The 22,999-nt window shown below is 41.2% G+C and overlaps 1 protein-coding gene across 1 annotated transcript in view; it reads right to left on the bottom strand.

Moving 5' to 3' along the window:
* LOC124777773 (cytoplasmic dynein 2 heavy chain 1) overlaps positions 1 to 22,999 on the bottom strand; it is an 829,086-nt gene that overhangs the window by 728,554 nt on the left and 77,533 nt on the right. The window contains exons 4-5 of the mRNA XM_047253283.1: positions 9,608 to 9,741; positions 6,089 to 6,180 (exon numbers count right to left, since the gene is read on the bottom strand). Coding sequence (XP_047109239.1) covers positions 6,089 to 6,180; positions 9,608 to 9,741 — 226 coding nt within the window. The remainder of the gene's footprint in view (positions 1 to 6,088; positions 6,181 to 9,607; positions 9,742 to 22,999) is intronic.

Raw genomic sequence — 22,999 nt, 5'->3', positions numbered from 1 at the left:
GCACCAAGCTTTGTCATATGCCTTATGTAGGTCAAAGAAGACCATGACAAAGTGCCGACAGTTAGTAAAAGCCTGTAAGATTGCATTTTCCAGTCCGAGTAAATGGTAAGTTGGAGATCATTCTTCCCGGAAGCCACAATGATATGGGGACACGAGGCCCCCAGATTCGAGTACCCAATACAATTTGGAGCTAACCATCCTCTAAAGCAGTTTACAAAGTACATTCGTCAGGCTAATTGGGCAGTAGCTGTTGAGAGATGTTGGGTTCTCCCCAGGCTTAAAGACAGGGATAACTATACTGTCTCACTACTGTGAGGGGAAGGCATCCATGAGCCAAATGTGGTTGAAGACCCTGAGTAGATATTGCCTCTGTGTAATGTCCAAGTGTTGGATCATCTGGTTGTGGGTGTAATCTGGGCCTGGGGCTGTGTCATGTGAAGAAGTAAGAGAATGCAAGAATTCCCATTCAGTGAAGGGTTCAATGTAGGGTTCAGTTTGATGAGGGTTGAAACAGAAGGTGGGTCTATTCAACTCTGTGTTTCTGCTGGAGAAAGATGGCGGGATACGAAGAGGACACCGATGCTGTTGCAAAGTGTGTCGTGAGGTGTTCTGCAAGGACCAATGGATCAGTAGACAGAGCACCTTGGAGGATAATCCTTGGACAGTTGACTGTCACTGGTGGCCCAGAAGGCCATGGAGCTTGGACCAAACTTGCGATGAAGAGACATACATCCCCAGGGAGGAAACATAGCACTCCCAGCATTCCTTTTTACTCTGCTTAACAAGATTACAAGCTTCAGCAAGGAGACGTTTAAAAGTGAGGAAGTTGGCCTGTGAAGGGTGTTGTTTAAATCGCTGCAGCATCTGTCAGCGGTCCTGGACAGGGACTGCTACATCCTTGGTCCACCACTGGTTGATGATGAGGGAGACCTGTGGATAGGGAGACAGCAGTGCCAGCAGCATGAAGAACAGTGGCAAAGATGCCCTGCATGAACGCATCAATGCAGTTATCATCATAGGGTGACCAATGTAGGCAAACACACAAGAGCAGCGGAGAAAATTGTAAGATTGATAGCAGCAGAGGTGCCGTGAGTAGTGCTAAAGTGGGTAGGGGAACTGTCATTGAGGAGATACAAATCAAAGTCTGTAGTAAGTTGGTCAAGTAGAAGACCCCTACCCAATGAAGTGGCACCCCCACGGGGGTGGGGTGCTTTGAAGCCCCAAAGGAGGAGATATGGGGGCAGGAGTTACTTAATTAAGGTAGACAGTTCAACATAAGAAAGTGGCCTACCTGGAGGGAGGTATACATTGCAAACAGTGACTGCCAGAGTTGTCTGCATTCTAACCATTATCGCTTCCCAGTTGGTATGAAGGGGGATCCAGTCACTAATGAAATCGGTGCGAACCAAAGTGCAGACCCCTCCACACTCTATCCCGGAGCCGGCACTGTTTCAACAGAACACGCAATAACATGAAAGATTAGAGAGTGGTCAACACCAAAGGGAGTTTCATGAAGAGCAAGAGAGAACAAATAGCAGGAGGAAGGAAGGTGTTGTATTTCCGGGAGGTGACAATAATATCCACTGCAATTCCACTGGATTATTGTGTGGTGAGAGTCCATGTGAGACTTAAAGAAGCCAAGGGGATGTCACATCACTTGGTCAGTGGTCGTCACCAACGAGGATGTGGTAACATCCATAAAAACTGGGTGTGATTCAAAATGAGGTGGAGGGGGTGAAGTCCCCAGGGAAGCCTCGTCCTTTGACTTATGCTGTTTGTATTTCTCCCTCGGAGGGAGGGAAGTGGCATTGTGATGTCAGGATCAGAAAGAGAGTGAGTGGATTTGGAGACCTCGGAGTGTGGGTCTCTCCTCTGGCCTGAGGATACAAGTTTCCTGTCCTGAGAACTCTGGGGAGGGGTGTTCCGAGATGGAGCCCCATCCCTAACAGGAGTCAGCGAACAGAACACTTTCCCTGGTGATGAGGAGGAGGAAGAGGAGGGGTGGCAGGATGGAGCTAAGGGGGACGGATGAGGAGGGGAAGGCGTAACTGAGGTAGAGGAGAGATTTACGGGCTGAAGTCTCGTCAAATTTCTTCCGGGACTCAAAGTAGCTGAGACAGTCAAGGGTCTTTATTTCCTGAGTACTTTTTTCCTTCATGTACAATGGACACTTTGGTTAGTGGGGAGAATGGTGACCTGAGCAGTTCACACAGTTAAGCGTTAGGGTGCCCACATGAAGAGGGCAGCTACCAGTCACAACAGATGAGAGTGGCATTACATTGTGAGGACATGTGGCCAAACTTGAAGAAATGGAAGCAAAACATGGGAGGTGGAATGTATGGTTTCATGTCGCATCTGTACACCATTACCTTGACCTTCTCGGGCAGGGTATCCCCCTCAAATGCCATAAAGAAAGCACCAGTGACTACACAATGGTCCTTAGGGCCTTTCTAGACATGCTGGATGAAATGAACACCACGTCATTCCAGATTAGTTATAAGTTCATCATCAAACTGGAGGAAAATATCCCTATGGAAAATTACATCCTGCATAATACTGAGTGACTTGTGAGGAGCGATAGCCATGGGGTTGCCTCCTAAACGATCGCAGGCACAAAGAGAGGGAGGGTGAGGCTGGAAAGGCAGAAACAGGAACTGAGACAGAACTATGTTAAGGATGAGATGTGGCTGCAGTAGAGTGGTCAGAGAGTTTAACACATTTCATGTGCCAAACGTCTGCCCTGGTACTACCCACTCTGAACAGGGGCTCACCTTGTGGGCACCACATAGCCACAGCAAGAGCTGTCTGGCAGGAAGATCATTTCCAGGAGTTCTGATGCCCCAAAAAGATGGGCAACCACTTCTAGGCTTTCACAAGGCATTCACAGCACAGTTACCAAAGTGTGATCCCTGTGGTATCAAGGGGCTCCACCAGATGGGTACATAACAGCCCCACCACACGGACTGGCTACCAAGCTAGTGATCTAGCAAGGAGGCAAAAGGGCTTTGGCAGGGAGGGAGGGGAAGGGGGAAAAAGGAGAGGGAGAGCAGGAGGAGGGGAAGAGGATTCCACGCCAAAGACGCTACGGAGGGAGTTCTTCCCCATCTGGCTCACACTACAGATTTAAAATTTGGAGATGGAGGTCAAACTCCTGAGAGGGAACAAAAGAAAAGCCTAAAATGAGGAAGAAAACCAACCAACCAAAACTGCAAGATGAAGCAAACTCATTAGGATAGCCAAGCTGACACAAAAAAGAACAGCAAGAGAAGGAAAGGAATTGGCAGGGATCAGAAGAAGAACAGCGAAGGAGAAGGAAGGGGGAGGGAAAGCAGAACGGAAAAGAGTAACGGCTGCAGTAGCTCACGATCCCATGAATGCGCACACGTACACGCAAAAGAGCTGTTGGCCCCCTGGAGGGACAAATTTTGAGATCTCAAGGGTAAGTAAAGACATAAGTTGGCAAAAAAGTGTAAGAACTTTAGTATTTCTAAACAAATGAGCAAAATCTTAAGTACTAATACCAATATCTTTTGCAATGAACTGTTTTTAGATGGACAAAGCAAGCCAAATGGTACATATGTGGTTCATTAAGACCACTGATGTTATTTTATTTCAATAAAACGTAACACATTTGGTGACAAAAATACATATTTCATTGGATTCGCAAGACAGATTTATAATATCTTCGCTGATATAAGAAATAACCTCTTGAAAGAAGTGTGTAAGGCAGGGAAGAGTTGTGTAAACCAATCCTATAGGTGACTGCCAATAAAATGTTAATTTTACTGTTTGTTATTGGCAGTTTTTGTCCACTGTGTTATGTCTATTATTTTACAGGTATTATGTGGTTTTTCTTTCACAAGATACATGAGTACATAGCGTACAAACTGACAGTGACTGCCACAATTTTCTTCCTCTTATCATCCATGCTTTCTTACACATAAACTACTTTCAAAGTGCCAAAATGTACTAGAATAAATAAAATTTATATAAAATGCTGCACTGTACAATGTTCTTGCTGTGAGACAGTTGCCATTCCTGAAATCCATTGCCAGTAGCCTCTGGCCTGCCAAGGAGTACCGCAGTCCTGAGCCCATGCGTAAACCATGAAAATCTGCCGCATTTGCCAACCACAAACAGACCTGGGTTGTAGGCAGATCGGTGAGACTAGATCCGATGGGCAGGTCCTGCACATTAGTCAGAAATGATGGGCTTCATATAGGCAGACCCGATCTGCTAGAAATACCCACAGAGATAACCTATGGTTTTGACCCATATGGAAGTCCACTGGCGTGGCCAGCTATTTACAGGTCACAGACACCATGATGACGAAATGAGACTGTGGCGATCCATCCACGTAACAGATAACTTGGGTGAATACTCTGAAAATCAATACTAATGAGGATAAGTAGCAACTCACCATAGCCGCGCGGGATTAGCCGAGTAGTCTAAGGTGCTGCAGTCACGGACCGTGCGGCTGGTCCCGGCAGAGGTTCGAGTCCTCCCTCGGGCATGGGTGTGTGTGTTTGTCCTTAGGATAATTTAGGTTTTGTAGTGTGTAAGTTTAGGGAATGATGACCTTAGTAGTTAAGTCCCATAAGATTTCACACACATTTAACTCACCATAAATATGACCACTGTGCTGCAGGCACATAGAAAAGACAATCACACTCTCACAACTAAATTCTTGGCCGTAGCCTTTGTCAGAAAATGAGAGGACATACACACATTCACACAATCATTCATACACAACTCATGCACACATGACAGCTGTCTCCGGCTCCTCCGTCAACAGTCTCTGAGAATCAGATCCAAATAAAGCACTCCTCACGCTTCCCTGCCTCTCATTGGCAGCTGCTAGGCTAGCAGCAAGAAGTGGTGGCAGCACTGACTGCAAGCTGAGGGGAGTGGTAGAAAGGGAAGAAGCAGTAAGAATAAGGGAGTAGGAAAGTGGCTCACATACTTAACTGTGCCTAGCTGGCGACGCTGCACGACATCTCAGTAAACAAATCATTTCATCTACTGAGACAAAGACAAGATTTTTCCAGAGTCTTTTTTTTTTTTTTCCTTCAAATTACCCTGGTATTTTCCTGATTTTGCTAACATGTTTGAAATTCCCTGATGTCCAGAACTTGTGGCAATCCTGATTTTGTGCTGGGGAAGTGAACTGTGGGAGGAAGATGTGACAGAATATAGACTTATAAACACAAATTTCTTTCAGAAATGCTACACCAGCTCTTGCACTCTAGTATAATTGAGGGACACATACAGGCCTATGAATTATGTATATATTTTTGAGTAATAATATTATGCATTTTTTAATCACATTGATCTTTTTACACTAGGAAAGCCTAAAATCACACACTGATATTTTCCGTTCATAATGGAACTTCTGGATAGTGTTATGATGGTTCTACCTGAGGCGGATGCGTGCACATGGCAAGAGGGCACCATACCTAAGCTTGGGTCACCGCAGAATAGTATCCGAAACTCATAAGGACTTCAGGAATGGAGAAATGGTGATGGAAGAGATGCTATGATACTGAAGAGCTATGCCTTGACCTTCTTATGATGCGTTAATTCAGGCCAAGATATGCTGAAATTTTGTTCAATCTGTCATGGATCAATAAATGGTGTAGAAATCTCACACAAATTCATCTGTGGTTCAATAAATGAATTTATGATGCTTCTGGCTCTTTGCATGAACAATTCAACTTCATTTTACTGAATGCAATGTCTAAAGAGTTGCCAAGCAATTGAACATTTTCAGACAGGTTCAAAGAAGACACAGCATGGATCGTAGCATGAAATGAAGCAGTTGTTCATTTGATCAAGTGAGAAAGTGTCTTACAATTGACTGACTCATTCCATTGCATACCGTGATATCACAATTATGATAAATGAAACAAGCAACTAACTTATTAAACAAATTAATAACTACTAAGACAAATGAAAAACAATCTAACACATCTTACTTAGATATGATTTTGTTTTATTTCACAATAATTCGCATGAAGTGAAGAAAATATTGCAATGGTAAATGTTAGATTAATTTATTACAGTTGAAAATACTTGCAAAAGAACTCACTGTATTCACAAGTTCCTCAACCGATATAAATGGTTCTTTCCACAAGTCAGTTTCTCTGAGTTTTTTCTGAATAAAATGGATGAGGCAGTTACCTGAAATGCAAGCATTCTGTCCTGTAGTGAAGACAAATTTAGTCACATATCACTATTTAATTGTTTCATTCAAATTTTCCAGTTCATCATGAATTATATTCACTGTAACCATACATTATTTTTTCTTAATAACACTAACCAGTGAACACAATTTAGCCCTAAAATGAACAAATACACTATTCCCTTTTATACTGTATTCTCTTTGCAACACATCTTCATCAACAACAAAACAATCACATTTTGCATATCATTACACTTCTCAATCTGTAATTCATAAGCCACATTTAAGGAATATAGAGTTATGGCATAGGTAGAAATTACTTTTTCTGCCTTTTGAATGTCTGGAGACTTACCTTTACCTCAGTATTTTTCTTCTACAAAAAATTTTTTTTGAGATCATATTTTATGGCAATATTTATGGAAACACAATGGCTTTCTTAATGAATTTACACTTCAGTACAAAAAAAATTCTCCACAAAGAGAGCTAACTTCGGTCTCAGTATCAAATTCTTGAATAATTTAACTACAGACAGAATTCAACAACCCTGCTAAGATTTCCATACTATGACATAAAGAAACAAATAATTCAGTATGAATATTATTTATGTAACACAAAAAAGATACTCTAACAGATTGATAAGTAAAAAATTAGAAGAGGAAAATATTAAATTCAATAAGTCGAAGAAAACTAGGACATCCACAATGACATCAAATAGTACTAGTGTAGATTTCACAAAGGCTCCACAATCTTTACAAAAGTGCAAATGGTATGCTTCAATTTGGAACAAAACGTTCTAAAAATGTTCTCTTAATAAGCATAAAGTACAAATAAAATGCATGTTTCCAAAAGAAACTGAAAACATAGAGTTGAACTGCATTTGATCCTGTAGATTTATTGTGTGTAATACAGGAACTGTCAAAAACAGAAAACTTTCAGTATCAGCTATTTCCTAAGGAGAAACCATTTTGATTACACTCTCTAACAGCTTTGATTACAAAGAACATTATATTCAAATTTAATATGCACTCTTTAACACTGAAAAATACTACAGGTATGGTTGAAAGAGTCCTTGGTACTCTGGGCATAGATGCTGTTTGTTTGCTTATAGCAGTAGCTGGTTCACTATGAATATTACATAATAGAGTTTCTTACAGACAGTATTAATGTGCAGTTTCCATTTCAGCTCATTATTCACAATAAAACCTAATAACAGGAGGGAGATGGAATCAGGGGAGAGGATCTAGGATTATATCTTCATGGACTGGATCCACGGCCAAGACACTACATCCTAATTCCTCCATAACTTCAACACTTTCTCTCCCATCCACTTCACCTGGTCCTCGTCAGCCTATGATGCCACCTTCCTGGATGTTGATCCCAAACTCTCTGAAGGCTTCATCCATACTTCTGTCCACATCTAGCCCTCCAACCACCAACACTGCCCACTTTTTGACGGCTACCACTCCTTCCACACCAAAAAACACTCCCATTCATCCTGTCCGTCAATGGAGGGCATATCTGTGGTAATGAGAATTCCCTTGCTCATTATGCCGAAGGTCTGACGAAGACCTTCACAGACAAGCACTACTGCCCCCCCCCTCCCTCCCCCCCCCCCCCACCACCACCACCAAAAATAAATAAATAGATAAATAAAAAAATAAAAAAATCCAGTCAACCGACAGATTTCCTGTGGCATATTTTCACACACCCCTAACTCATCCTTCATCCGCCCGAATCAACTGCAAAGGAGTAACCTTCAAATCACCCATTATCACCCAGAGTACATCAACTGAACCATGTCCTTTGCCAGGACTTTGATTATCTACCATCATGCCCAAAAATGAGGGACATTCCACCTATGGTCCTTCCCACCCCTCATAAAGTGTTATTCCACTGCCCTCTCAACCTACACAAGGTCCTGATCCATCCCTATGCCACTCAAACACCCAATCCCTTGCCACTGCGGTCATACCCCCCTGGAAGACCCAGGTGTAAGACCTGCCCAATTCACACATCCAACACAGCCTACTTTAGCCCTTTCACAGGCTTATCCTATCTCATCAAAGGCAGAGCCACCCACGATAGCAGCCATGCCCTATACTAGCTCTACTGCAAATTCTGCACAGCATTTTATGTGGTCATGACCACCACCCAGCCATCCAACAGAATGAATGACCACTACCAAACTGTAACCTACCGACCACTCAGCACTGGAACACATTTCTGAGTACATGTTAAAGTTGAATGGCTGCTTCACAACCTGTGCCACCTGAACTTTCTTTTCCAGCACCAGCTTTTCTGAACTAAGCAGATGGAGGCTATCCTTGCAACACATCCTTTACTGCTGTAATACTTCTGGCCTCAATCTCCACTAACCCACTGCATTCACACCCTCCACTCAACAGTCTCCCCTTCCTCTGTCTTGCCACCCCTCGACATCATCATCATCATCGTGTGCCGCATGAACTCACCAGCTCCACTGCCCGTGTGTCGCATTCATATCCCATGCACCTGCTGCCTCTGCATCCCACATTTCTATCCCACAGACTTGCTTTCTTCCTCCAAGCCAACAGCTACTGAACCTCTACCCCTCCTCTCAATTCCCACCTCTTTCTCCCTCTACACACCTGATCTGACAGGTCCACAGCTCGTGTTCTAGGGGCTAGTGTTGCTACCTCTAGATCACGGGGCCCCAGGTTTGATTCCCAGCTGGGTTGGGGATTTTCTCTCCCCGGGGACTGAGTGTTTGTGTTGTCATCATCATCATCATCATCATCATTTGTGAGTGTAGCTAGATTGGATTGTGAAAAGAACATGGACTGTGTAAAAATTGGGACTTCGTACAGGCACTGATGACCGTGCAGTTGACCACCCTACAAACCAAACATCATCATCATCCGATCCGACAGTGTGCATATGTACTCTAGGTCGTTAAAGGGTTATTCCAAAAGCTAGCAAAATTTTCATCTTCTTTCATGTGCTATTTGAGGATTCAGTTCTTCTACTATGGGGTGAGATAAATTGTAAACAAATAATCATTTATACACAAGCATTTCTAGGATTTGAAAACTTGATATCAATGAAACTGATCTCCAGTTTTTGGGGTCATCCTTAATGTCTTTCTTGTATTCTAGCAAAACCCTGCTCATATTTATACATTAAATTATTCAATGTGTTATATTTATTTGATAAATATTATCTCACTTGTTGAGGTTCCTACAACTAGTAACCCTTCAGTTACCAAAATACTGTAATCATTTTCATTTACAAATCTAGAAAAATTTTCCCAAATGTAAAATTTATATTTTTCCTTACATTGTGCCTCAGGAAACATTACAGTTTTCTATAAAAAAAGTAACTTTCTTTTTTCTTTAACATGCATAAATATAAAGGACTTGAATATGTGCAAAAAATTTTGTCAATCACCTGTGACACAAAATAGGTGCTCCATTCTTGTTTGGGGATACTGGTAGTCATCAAGCTTCCATAAATCATCCAGGATGTTGAATGCAGACTCAGTCACATCCTCGCCATCTTGTAATGGCAAGGAATCCAGCATACTATTTAAACAAAAGAAATTATATGTTAAAATAAATATGAAAATGGATGTGTACATATACGTTTGAAGCAACTTCAACCAATGGATATACAAATGTCTTACTAAATGTAAAAAAGTACTGTTAAGGTAAAGCCGTTGGCACACGGACCATGCATCCGAACGTTGAGCATTGAGTGTGCCGAGTTTCTGATGTCATAGTGTGGAATAGCACATTCGGGAGTCTTTCCGAATGTGCAGAGCAATATCTGGCATGTCAGATAATCTGAGCGTGTGTCTGAGCGTTGACCAATGAGATGTCACAGTGCCATCTATGTCACACGTACGACGTGTCCCTTCAGTACAGAGTTGTGAGGTGCCATATTGGCATTCCTTTCAAGCCTATATGTATATATGTCATTTCTGAGCACCAGCAAATTGAGAATCACTGGAAAAACTGTTGTCAGTTGTGTGATTCGTTCCAATAAAATAATGAGAAACATCATATTCGTAGCAAAAGAATTATTGTAACTTGTGTATTATGAGAGTAGGCTAGTTGAAGGCAGTGACACACTGAAGACCCACCCAAAATGCATTGTTCTTGGTACAATTTGTTATAATTAAATTGCAATTAGTAACATAATTATCTATGATTAACGTTTTTAGCAAGGGGTAACATAAAGTGATTAAGTATATGGAGCGTGTTGTTGGTTTAGTGTAATGAGTAGCGTCTTTGTGCAGCAATGAGTTTTTATTGGAGCAATGGTTCGCGTCTTAACACTTACAAATTTTTTTTCCCAACATTCGCATTTTTATTAGGTTCTAACACTTTATTATAAGTTTAATATAATTATATGCTGTAATATTTGATGTTATGTAAATATAAGTTGACCTTTTTTTGAGGGGTGACTTTGTTCGATTCACTTAACCTACAGGACGGCTTGCGGTACTTGTATAAAAATATTTTGCTCCTGTTTCTTTTATGCTTCATAATTCACATGTTGCAAAGATTCTGCTACTGGGTAGGAACAGTGATCAAGTAAGACTGACCTTGGGGTTTTACTAAAATGTGACAATGATGAAATAATGTTTATCTTATGCGAAGTATTCCAAATTTGTACCGCACTGGTTCTAATGGAACTTTTATAAGCCTGTGTCCTTATTGATTGGACATGGTACTTTCCTTTTCATGGACAATGGAGGAAATGTGCATTTTAATAGAGCTAACGTGGGTAAACGTTGAGTAAACAGTGTGATTTACGAACTAGAAACACCCCTCAACTGCCGCTGGAGTGCGCTGCGATCGCGTATACCATGTTGGGGCCCACATACCGTATGCACAAGTCGCACTGTTCCTGAGCATTCAGCAGCACATTGAACTTGGCACACTCAATGTTAACATTCCACAGCACGGTCCGTGTGCTGACGGCTTAAGACACATGTAGTATCCTATGGGACGGCAGGTGATGTAAAGGGAGATGATGTACAAATAATCAAAAATGAACTATATTAGGGTCAAATCTGTAGTTTTCAGGGTTGTTATGCTGATTGGTGATGACTTAAACGACATTTAGCCTCCTAGTGCTGGAGATGCAGTGGAAAGAGATAATACGTAAAGTATAACTCTGGAATATTTAGAACAATTTCAATCAAATTTCTTACACATACAGGTTACTATTCGGAATAAAATACTGTGCAACTAGGACACTTTTAGGTATTCGGTGGATGGGAACGGAGATACAGGATGCAAGTGGGTGGAATGTAAGCATAACTTTGGAACATGTAAAGAAATTTTAACTAAACTGAATTCAAATATGGCTTGCTATTCGGGGAAAAATACTGGGGTGTAAGATACCCCTAGCACAGCTATTTGCAGGGATGGGTCTGGGAAGGTGGAGACTTGTATGCATAACTCAGCTAAATTTTGATTACATTTGATTTTCTATCTGAGAAATAAAGTTCTGTGGGAGTAGAACATCCCCAGCACTCATAGACATGCGGAACGGGTCTGGTATGAAGGAGCAAAGGATGACATGTAAATATAACTCTAGAATGCTTTGGGAAATTTCAACTAAGCTTGGGAATCTAGCAATACACTTCGATCCTCAATATATAACTCCCATAAATATCACGAAGACAAGATTAGACTAATCACAGCACACACATAGCATTTAAGCAATCATTCTTCCAACACTCTATAAACCACAATTCACAATAAGCACAAATGGAATCAGAAGAAACCTGAATATGTGATACAATGGGAAGTACCCTCTGCCATATACTTAACAGTAGTTTGCAGAGTATAGATGTAGATGTAGACAGAACACCTTCTAATCTAAAATAATAATAATAATAATAAAATCGTGTGGTACTAGGGTATCTGTTGCACTGCTAGGACTGGCTGTGCATGGGTGGTTACACGCACAAATAACCACCATTTTACTCACATGAGCAACTTCATGTTGCTTGCTCTAGAGAGAGTTCACCCAGGAATTTGTTTATTGTTGCACATGGTGGGGAAAATAAAAGCACAGCATATGATCTATTTTGCGATGAATTAATTAATTAGTCTTGGGATATTTTCTGGTTTCGGTACAAAATTTTATTCTGAATTTTTATTCATATGGTCTTCAACTAAGTGTCCAGCATGAGTTTCCTCAGAGCCTATGTGCCTGGCAGAACTATGTCAGCAAACGCTGTGGTTTCCTTTTTCTGACAAAACTAAGCACAAGCACCTGTAGGTTGCTAATATGACACATCATAAGCGAGTCACGTGGTGGTTGCTGGTTGCTCTTTGGAGTGCACAGCCCAGTCTGGTCACTCTCTTGTACTTCAGCTCAGATGGATCTATGTCATCTGCCTCTGTCTCTCCTATCTTTTATCCCTCATATTGAGTGGATGGCTCAGGGCATCTCTCTCTGGCTCTTGTACTTCTTGTTCAGCACACAAGCTAATTCAAAAGTGGATCCCCACTGTTGTCACCTGGACTGGCGATTGGCTTTACAGTTTTGCACCACTTCTATGCTTGTAAAGTTGACAAAACAAAAATGTTAGCATGGGAAATGGCCAAGACCCACATTGGGCATTTTTAACATGTACACCATGTCACAATCTGTGGCCACACTTCCACCCTGCTAATGACCATGATGCATTAGAGCAGCAACATATTATTATGCCAGTGAGATGTACTATACACAACATTGGAAATTAATACAAACTAAACAATATACACAGAAGTATAGGATATCAATAGTGATCGCAAAATATGCAGTGATTTGACCGGTAGTGCTAGATGCAGTCCAAAGAAGGTTTTAGTGTTGTTGTGCTAGTAGCTCAAGGTGAAAGCACTTCATCATCACTCATTTACCCATAGCTCAGTCCCAACATCTGGGCAATATTTTTTATGTGGTTAGTGCCAGCAGCCTTTCTGTAGTAACTTCTCTTATCTTGATGAGTACAGCACTGATGCATATTATTTGTAGTATTTAACAGAACTATCACAATATGACCTAAAAAAAGATATGAAAAAACTCACAAAATTAAAAAAAAAATCATCTGAGTTATTTAATGGGCATTCATTTTATAGGAATGAGAGAATATTATTATGTTGAGGAGTAGGTGATTTTAGATCAATCCGACTTCTAACAAAATTTTATCTTTTACAAAGCTCATATTTCAAATGGAAGAAAGAGGAACTGATTGATAAGTACTCAGTTCTTTGGCATGAATGAAACTGGTAATGATATAATTTTTATCAAATTACATACTCAAATGTAAGCACCAAGCTCAACAGTAATACATTTGCCATTTTATTCAGGAACGATAGAATTAACTATCTCTCTCAAGTTTAAAAATAGTTTGGTCCAAATTCAGCTACCAAACAGAAAGTTTTGTCTGCATGAAACTATTCACAGACATAGCAGAGAGAATGTGAAAACAGATGCCGCAGAAAAAAAACCCATTAAAATGAGATTCACTAAGTGAGAATAAGTGTTTAACAATGAGCTTATAATTTTTTGTCTCAAAGTAAATTTATAAATATGCTGGGAAAAATAAGTTCAACTATTTAACCTAATGGGTCTGAACACGAAGTTTAAATTCTGTCATAGAATATTCATCAAAATCCAGTTGGATGTGTATAATGATCTGAAGACACACAGGTATGAAATTGCATGACTTTCCAATTGACAAGATAAGAGAAAAATATGGTTTTCCAACATAAGTGTGGTTTGTTTCTCCGTTATTTGCAGGGAAAATAGAACTAAATAATGTGATACCTCCACCAGGTGCCAACTTTGCCGACTCACACCCCCAATGGCTCAGGAGAAAGCCCTTTGGACTCCATGTGGTGAGCGACCATAAAGCATACACTTAGACCCTTTCTGCAGCCATACAGAGGGTAGCTGGGAGGATGCCCTCACCTTGTTTAAGAATCAACATGTTGTGAAGAGCTTGGAGGACGATGAGAAGAGTGCCGAAAACTGATAGATTCCTGCAGCCATTAAGATGAAACGTGAAGAATGCATGCACAAAAGCAATTGAATTCTTCTGGACTGGCAAAAGTCATTTTACCCGTCTTAGGAAGCAAGAACCTGTCAACAATTCCAGCACCAACAGGCACTTGGAGGAGCATACACAAAGCATGACGAATTTGCACAAGGAGGCATGTGGAAGAAATAACCATTTTTAAAAATATATTTTCTGGAGAGTAAGGATGTTCCTTATACATCACAGATGCCAGCAGGCTCTGAGACGAAGCCCAAACATGACACTGTCCTGGCCCCATGCAGAAATAGCAATTACAAAGAAGCATTGTGTGGCTGCTTTCACAACAACTTCAGAAAGCAGAAAAACATTGGAAGAATGTGCCTCTAGCACTGGTGAAATCGTGAGAAAAATGTCATTTTCTAAATCACACACCAGCCCATGCAGCTGGGAAATTTCTACCCACACAAAGAGGCATCATCATGAAATGGCATTAATCATTTGGCGGCATTGCAGATTGAGTCCATCGATGAGAATGCCAGGAGAGGAGATAATTTCAAGGAACTTTTGACCTGAGAAATGAATGAGGAGCGAAGAGGTCAGCCAGTGAGAGAGCATGGAAGCAACAGGTCATGGGGGCTCTTCCATCCCATCGCCAACATCCATCTTCCGACACCATGATAACACTGCTTCGGGTATGGCAACACACGGTGACTTGTCAATGTGGAGACCACCACAGGATACACCAGGAAAAGCAGCCGAACTGTGCCACACAACTGCAAAGGGATGCAGCATACACCGCAGTGCCTGCCGCTGACATCACTATGCAACGAATGATCACGAATAATGGTATGATGATTCATCCCCCTCAGTACCTGAGCCAAGTCCACATCCAGTCAAATCAGCCCTGAGATTTGTGATTTTGTTTTGTCTTGTGTACATGGTACTGAAATGAATACAGTTCCTTCATGTTTTAACCAACTAAATAATCTGTTCCTTTCACACATCAACCTCTTAATCTCATAATCTCTTGCATCTGATTTTGTTTAATTATTGATGTCACTTAGCTGTTGGCTCTCAACGTGGGGTGATCTCATTGGTAATTTTCCTGTCGTGTGAGGTCACAAACAAAATTCTCAAGTTTGCTACATTTTGGCACCCAGTGCGGGTCTTCGGTTTGATTTCACTGTAACAATTTTACTAACATGAGAAATTCAAAATTTTCATATCCGAATCAAGAAGAATCAATTTCCCATTCCTTTATTAGCATATGTCAACCTGTCAGGCACACAGACAGTGTGTTTGTGTGTGCTGAATGCACTGCAAATGTGCTATATGAAGTAAGAATAGTGGCAGCATCTAGTGTGTTAAGTTTCTGTTCATGCAATCTTCACTGTATTTTGTGCAGTAATTTTAAAACATGTAGTCTGTTGTTGTGATTATTCTATTCCACATTTCTATTGTTCTGTTTGCTGTTACCAGTGTTGCCAAAAGTGTTGTATTGTCTCTGTTCATTCTGTAGAGGGATTTTAGTTTGTGGTTCCATTTCTCTACGCAACTGAGGTCAGGGAGACTGATAAACATGGAAACCGTTAGGCCAAAAGAGGCAATTTCATGTGTGACTGAGGAAATGACAGACACGTCTGTACAAAGCATGCAAAACCAGAGCACATTAGAAACAGGCAGGCCAACAGAGGAAAGAACGAGGGTGAGCAAGGAAACGCAATGCATTTCTGTGGGGGACACGCAAAGTCATAGTCCACTGGAGCAAATTCGTGTGATTTTAAAAAACCACACATCGCAGTTAGCCACCAGGAGGGAGGTCAATAAAATATGATTTGAAAGACTGGACACTGAGCTAAAATTTTGCAATCAAAAGCTTGATGGGCAAATCACTGATGTTGCACAAATTGGAGACTGAAACCAAAAGCAAACAGATGGAGGTCACCGATAGCCTGAAAGAGGTGAGAAAAAGAGTCTTAAACGAGGGTTGACAACTTAGAAATGCAGGTAAACATGAAGATGACTAGCATCTCTGTGTGCAGAGATGAGGAAAGGAGATTGTCCAAGGAGACAAAAACAAAAGAGTATCAATAAGAAGTGTCTGCAATGTTACAAGGAAATGTCCATGTAATGTAGGTCATGCCAACAAATTTGCAGGTCACATTCCCAATGCATGGGATGTACATCCCATTGCCCAAGTTCAACTGAATGCACAGTACCCAACCAAAGGCATATCTAAAGAATTTAGATGATTGATCTCTTGCGAAAGGAGTGGCGGAACATAATGCTTTTACTCGTAGCACGTCATATGTTCAACCGGGAGAAGGCTGCCTGGTTTGACATAAAAATTTATGAGAAAAGCAGTTAAAAGAATTTCCCCACTAAGTACTGGAACATGGCCGCACAGGCAAATGCAAAGATGAGCATATATTGGGGACAGTGTGCACCACAGTTATGCCAATCCATGACAACATACGCTGCTCACTTTGTCGTTCTGGTGGGATATTGGGACAAGAAGATGACAGATGAGGAATTGTGTAGCACGATACAATCAAATTTTCCTGCTCATGTAGAACATGTACCCCCATCTGGGCACTGTTGAGACAACAGTTCCTTGATATTTTAAGGTCTCTGGACAACATTGAAGAGCAGGAAAAACAAAGGACACCACATGCTAATGCAAAGAGGACAGAAAAAAGGTCACCACAAGGTTTGTTTTGGCACAATGACAGACAAAATTGGCACATAACAGATGAAGGAGAGAAGAAGGGAATAGGTGACAATTAGGTAGATGCTATGATCCACACCAGGGAGAGGAGGGCAGCAACAAAGTGCCAGACCACAAATCCCACGTGAATTGCGTGCAAGAGCATCGCACAATGAGAGCGACTGAGGGAGTAAGGAGATTCACCACCACAGCCCCCCCCCCCCCTCTCTTCCCAGTGCATGACATTACACTAGTGAATGACCAAAGATAATGAGGTATTCCAGGGCACGCCACAATAGAGAAGGAACATCACATATGCAACATGTGGTACTGGAAAGCACAAGCACACAATGGCACTGACCAATACTGTGATGACCCAGAGTTGCTGGAAAAAGCAGGCACTCGGTGTCCTCTCATTGACACAGACTAGAAGGAATGAAGATGAGAGTATGTCTGGTTTCTGGGTCGTAACTGACAGCATTTTTGACGTCCTTTTACAAAAAACATGTAGAAAGTGGTAATAAAATGAAAAATATTAAAGGTGAAGTGACATTCTTCTCAATTAAAAACCCTCAGTCCAATCCCACAGAACAATACATGCACCAATGGGTCCAGTACCTACCAAAGATAGAGAGGTACTTCAATGAAGCCATGCATTGAAATACGAGATACCGACCAACAGACCTACAGACTAAAGTTCCAGAAATCAGAGAAATCCGTGGCAGACAGGACTGTCAAACCTCCAACAGCAGGAGATGCAGAGGCACACCAGCAACGCCAACGCATAAATTGGGCCCGAGAATTCATGATGGAGAAGGTGATATAAAGGGAGCAGGAAAAAAGGACGAAGACTTACAAGATCAGAGACTGAATCCGTGCGGGAATGCATACACCATCAGATGCCAAAAAGAAAAAGATTGCGAGTTTTTCCACCTAATTTTTTTTTGTTGACATTTGAGTCTGTTCATGAGCCTTGCACTGCTGACACCAGGCAACCCAGTAAATAAGGAGGGGGCCTCTCAATGATCGGTGATGCATACATTATACATAATGACTGTAGGTTCTGTGGCAGAACAGAAGGTACCAATCTTATTTTTGTATGTGTTATAAGGTAAGAAAACATGCACTGCTGATAAAAACATTAAGGCATTACCCATCCAGTCCTATCCAGCTTTGCCCATGGCAGTAAAATAATATACTTGACCTCTTTGCCACAAACAATCCAGAGCTAATAGAGAGCATCATGACTGATACAGGGATTAGTGATCACAAGGTCGTTGTAGCTAGGCTCAATACCATTTCTTCCAAATCCACCAGAAACAAGTGCAAAATAACTTTATTTAAAAAAGCGGATAAAGTGTCACTAGAAGCCTTCCTAAGAGACAATCTCCATTCCTTCTGAACTGACTATGCAAATGTAGACGAGATGTGGCTCAAATTCAAAGATATAGTAGCAACAGCAATTGAGAGATTCATACCTCATAAACTGGTAAGAGATGGAACTGATCCCCCATGGTACACAAAACAGGTCCGAACACTGTTGCAGAAGCAACAGAAAAAGCATGCAAAGTTCAGAAGAACGCGAAATCCCGAAGATTGGCTAAAATTTACAGACGCGCGAAATTTGGCACGGACTTCAATGCAAGATGCCTTTAATAGGTTCCACAATGAAACATTGTCTCGAAATTTGGTAGAAAATCCGAAGAAATTCTGTTCGTATGTAAAGTACACAAGCGGCAAGACGCAGTCAATACCTTCGCTGTGCAGTGCCGATGGTACTGTTACCGACGACTGTGCCACTAAAGCGGAGTTATTGAACGCAGTTTTCCGAAATTCTTTCACCAGGGAAGACAAATGGAATATTCCAGAATTGGAAACACGAACAGCTGCTAGCATGAGTTTCTTAGAAGTAGATGCCTTAGGGGTTGCGAAGCAACTCAAATCGCTTGATACGGGCAAGTCTCTAGGTCCAGATTGTATACCGATTAGGTTCCTTTCAGATTACGCTGTGAAAAATAGTGCAGGTCACACCAGTGTTTAAGAAGGGTAGTAGGAGTAATCCATCGAACTACAGACCTATATCATTGACGTCGGTTTGCATTGACGTCGGTTTGCAGTAGGGTTTTGGAGCATATACTGTATTCAAACATTATGAATCACCTCGAAGGGAACGATCTAGTGATACGTAATCAGGATGGTTTCAGAAAACATCGTTCTTGTGCAACGCAGCTAGCTCTTTATTTGCATGAAGTAATGGCCGCTACCGACAGGGGATCTCAAGTTGATTCCGTATTTCTAAATTTCCGGAAAGCTTTTGACACCGTTCCTCACAAGCGACTTCTAATCAAGCTGCGGGCCTATGGGGTATCGTCTCAGTTGTGCGATTGGATTCGTGATTTCCTGTCAGGAAGGTCGCAGTTCGCAGTAATAGACGGCAAATCATCGAGTAAAACAGAAGTGATATCAGGTGTGTCCCCAGGGAAACGTCCTGGGACCTCTGCTGTTCCTGATCTATATAAATGACCTGGGTGACAATCTGAGCAGTTCTCTTAGGTTGTTCACAGATGATGCTGTAATTTACTGTCTAGTAAGGTCATCCGAAGACCAGTATCAGTTGCAAAGCGATTTAGAAAAGATTGCTGTATGGTGTGGCAGGTGGCAGTTGATGCTAAATAACGAAAAGTGTGAGGTGATCCACATGAGTTCCAAAAGAAATCCGCTGGAATTCGATTACTCGATAAATAGCACAATTCTCAAGGCTGTCAATTCAACTAAGTACTTGGGTGTTAAAGTTACGAACAACTTCAGTTGGAAAGACCACATAGAAAATATTGTGGGGAAGGTGAGCCAAAGGTTGCGTTTATTGGCAGGACACTTAGAAAATGCAACAAGTCCACTAAAGAGACAGCTTACACAACACTCATTCGTCCTCTGTCAGAATACTGCTGCGCGGTATGGGATCCTTACCAGGTAGGATTGACGGAGGACATTGAAAGGGTGCAAAAAAGGGCACCTCGTTTTGTATTATCACGTAATAGGGGAGAGAGTGTGGCAGATATGATACGCGAGTTGGGATGGAAGTCATTAAAGCAAAGAAGTTTTTCGTCACGGTGAGATCTATTTACGAAATTTCAGTCACCAACTTTCTCCTCTGAATGCGAAAATATTTTGTTGAGCCCAACCTACATAGGTAGGAATGATCATCAAAATACAACAAGAGAAATCAGAGCTCGAACAGAAAGGTTTAGGTGTTCGTTTTTCCCGCGCACTGTTCGGGAGTGGAATGGTAGAGAGATAGTATGATTGTGGTTCAATGAACCCTCTGCCAAGCACTTAAATGTGAATTGCAGAGTAATCATGTAGATGTAAATGTAGAAAAAGTTTGTTTTGTGTACCAAATGTTTGAACTGACACACATTTTGTATCCATTTTACAGAAATCTTCCATAAACATTAATGTGGTGTAAAGTTGAATTTTGTGACACATGCCTCAATTCTAAGTGTATTGAGTGTTTTTCATATTGGCATTTCTGACATATAACTCATGCATAAACAGTATTGCAGTGCAAAGTTAACTTTTGTGTCATATTTTTTAATTCTACGTGTCTTGTGTGTATCCCTTGCTGGCATTTGTGACGTGTTACTTTGTGATAAACATTATTGTAGTGTATAGTTCATTTTTGTTTCACATGTGTTAACTCTATATGATGTCTAGATATATAGTATTCTCATCTCCAGTGTGATGAATAGTGTTATTGTGAGTGGTTTATTTTTAATTTTCACATGTCTTGATTACATGTTTATTTTGCATATGTCTTATGTATATCTGTCACATTATCATCAAGTGACTTGTATTCCTCATGTATTGTTTACTTATTTTGATCTTTATTTATTTGTGCATGTCTTGTATCTATTTACTAAGGGCAACCATATATGTAAACAGATGACTGGGCTTACATGCTAGGGCATAAATGAAAATGTAATTTCCCTTAAAAACCTCTTATTATTGAGTAAAATGTTAGTGTTACTATTCGGGAATGAAGATTTTTGTTTTAGTTTTGAAGCTTGTGTGCGATGAGCCAAGTAAACATAGATGGGCCACTCTGCCACAACTCTCAAACTTACATCTCAAAAGCTTAGTAGTCATGACAAGGAGCTTTGTGATACCTCCACCGGGGCCCACCATTGCCGACTCACACTGCCAGTGGCCCAGGAGAAAGCCTGCTGGACAGAATGTGGTGAGTGCCCGAAAAGCGAACACTGGAGCCATCCTGCAATGACACAGGGGATAGCTGAGCGGTCATCCATATCTCACTTAAGAATGGACATGTTGCGAAGAGCTTGGAGAACAATGAGAAGTTTGCTGAAAACTGATGGACCCCGGCAGCCATTAAGATGGAGTATCAAGAATGCATGCACGAAAGCATGTGAATTCTTCTGGGCTGGCAACAGTCATCTTACCTACCTTAGAAAGCAATAACCTGTCAACAACTCCAGCACTCACAAGAACTGGGAAGAGCATACGAAAAGCACAAAGAATTCACACAGTGAGGCGTGTGAAAGAAGTAAGCCATCTTAAAAAGATGTTTACTGCACAGTAAGTGCGTTCCTTATAAATCACGGATGCCAGGAGACTATGAGAAGAAGCCGGACTTTGTACTGGTCTCACACAGAGATAGTGGTTACGAAAGAGTGTTGTGTGGCCGCTTTCATAACAAATTCAGAAAGGAAAAAAACATTGGAAGAATGCGCCACTGGCACTGGTGAGATCATGAGAAAGACGCCAATTCCTGAGTCAGACACCAGCCCATGCAAGATGGGAAATTTCCACCCTGCACAGAGAGGTGTGGTCATGAAATGGTGCTCAGTCATTGGGTGGCTTTGCAAATTGAGTTTGTCAATGACAATGCCACGAGAAGAGTGAATTTTGAGGAACCACTGACCTGAGAAATGGATGAGTGAAGACAGCAGCCAGTGAGACAGCATGGAAGCAAGAGGACATGGGGGCTCTTCCATCTATCATCAACACTGCAAAAATGCTGCTTCAGCTATGGCAACACACACCGACCTGTCAACGTGGAGATCGCCCCAGGTCCTGACTGCATGGCATGGAGCACCGGGAAGGGCACATGGCTTGTGCCGCACAGCTAAGGTGAGGCATGCCACACCAACACAGTGCCTGCCACTGACAGCACTATGTGACGAATAATCACGAATAATGGTAAGATGAGTCATTCCCCCACCTTCCCCATTAATAACTGAGTCGTGTCAACATCCAGTAAAATCAGCCCTGAGATTTGTGATTTTGGTTTGTTTTGTGTACATAGTATTACATTTTTTTCATGTTTTAATCGTCTAAGCAATATGTTCCATTCGTACATAAACCCCATAATCTCATAACCTTTTATGCTTCATTTTGTTTAATTATCAATGTCACTTTACATGCTGGCCCCCACGTGGGCCAATGTTATTGGTAATTTTCCTGTTTTTGACGTCACAAACAAAATTCTCGAGTTCCCTACGATAATGTCAGTGGTCTGCAGCTACAAAATCACAGAGGTCAGATGATGGAATGCACTACTCTTTGCCTTACCACAATTAGAATGTAATTTGTGAAAACAACTATTTCTGTCCTGATCTAACGTTGTTTTTAGTTTACCCAAATCATACTACCATCACTGAAAATGATTCTGAATATAGAGGAAAGATGACAATTAAATGTCTAGTTTTCTGAGTGTATGAGTTTGTATGGCTTTAATATCTGAAGTTGACTAGTTGTTGCTACAATATTCATATGATTACATTCTTTACAAAGTACTCTTTCATTTGCTATAATGAATTCTCCTTCAAACCAAACATTTTTAGTATGAGGCTAGGTTTCTAGTGTTACATGATGGCTTATTCCTAACATACGATACCATGGCTACCCTAATACACCAATGTTGCATATTAGGGTATGCTATCTCTTACTGCAGAAATTTCACCTTTTTGCCCTAATAGCTGGATCCAGACTCATATTTTTACTAAACTGGTCTGAAAATTTTGTGAATTTATTGATGTCACTTAATGACAATCCTATTGTGCTAATA

This window comes from Schistocerca piceifrons, chromosome 2 (assembly GCF_021461385.2).
Source record: "Schistocerca piceifrons isolate TAMUIC-IGC-003096 chromosome 2, iqSchPice1.1, whole genome shotgun sequence".
Lineage (NCBI taxonomy): Eukaryota > Metazoa > Arthropoda > Insecta > Orthoptera > Acrididae > Schistocerca > Schistocerca piceifrons.
This window is presented reverse-complemented; position numbering and strand designations above follow the sequence as displayed.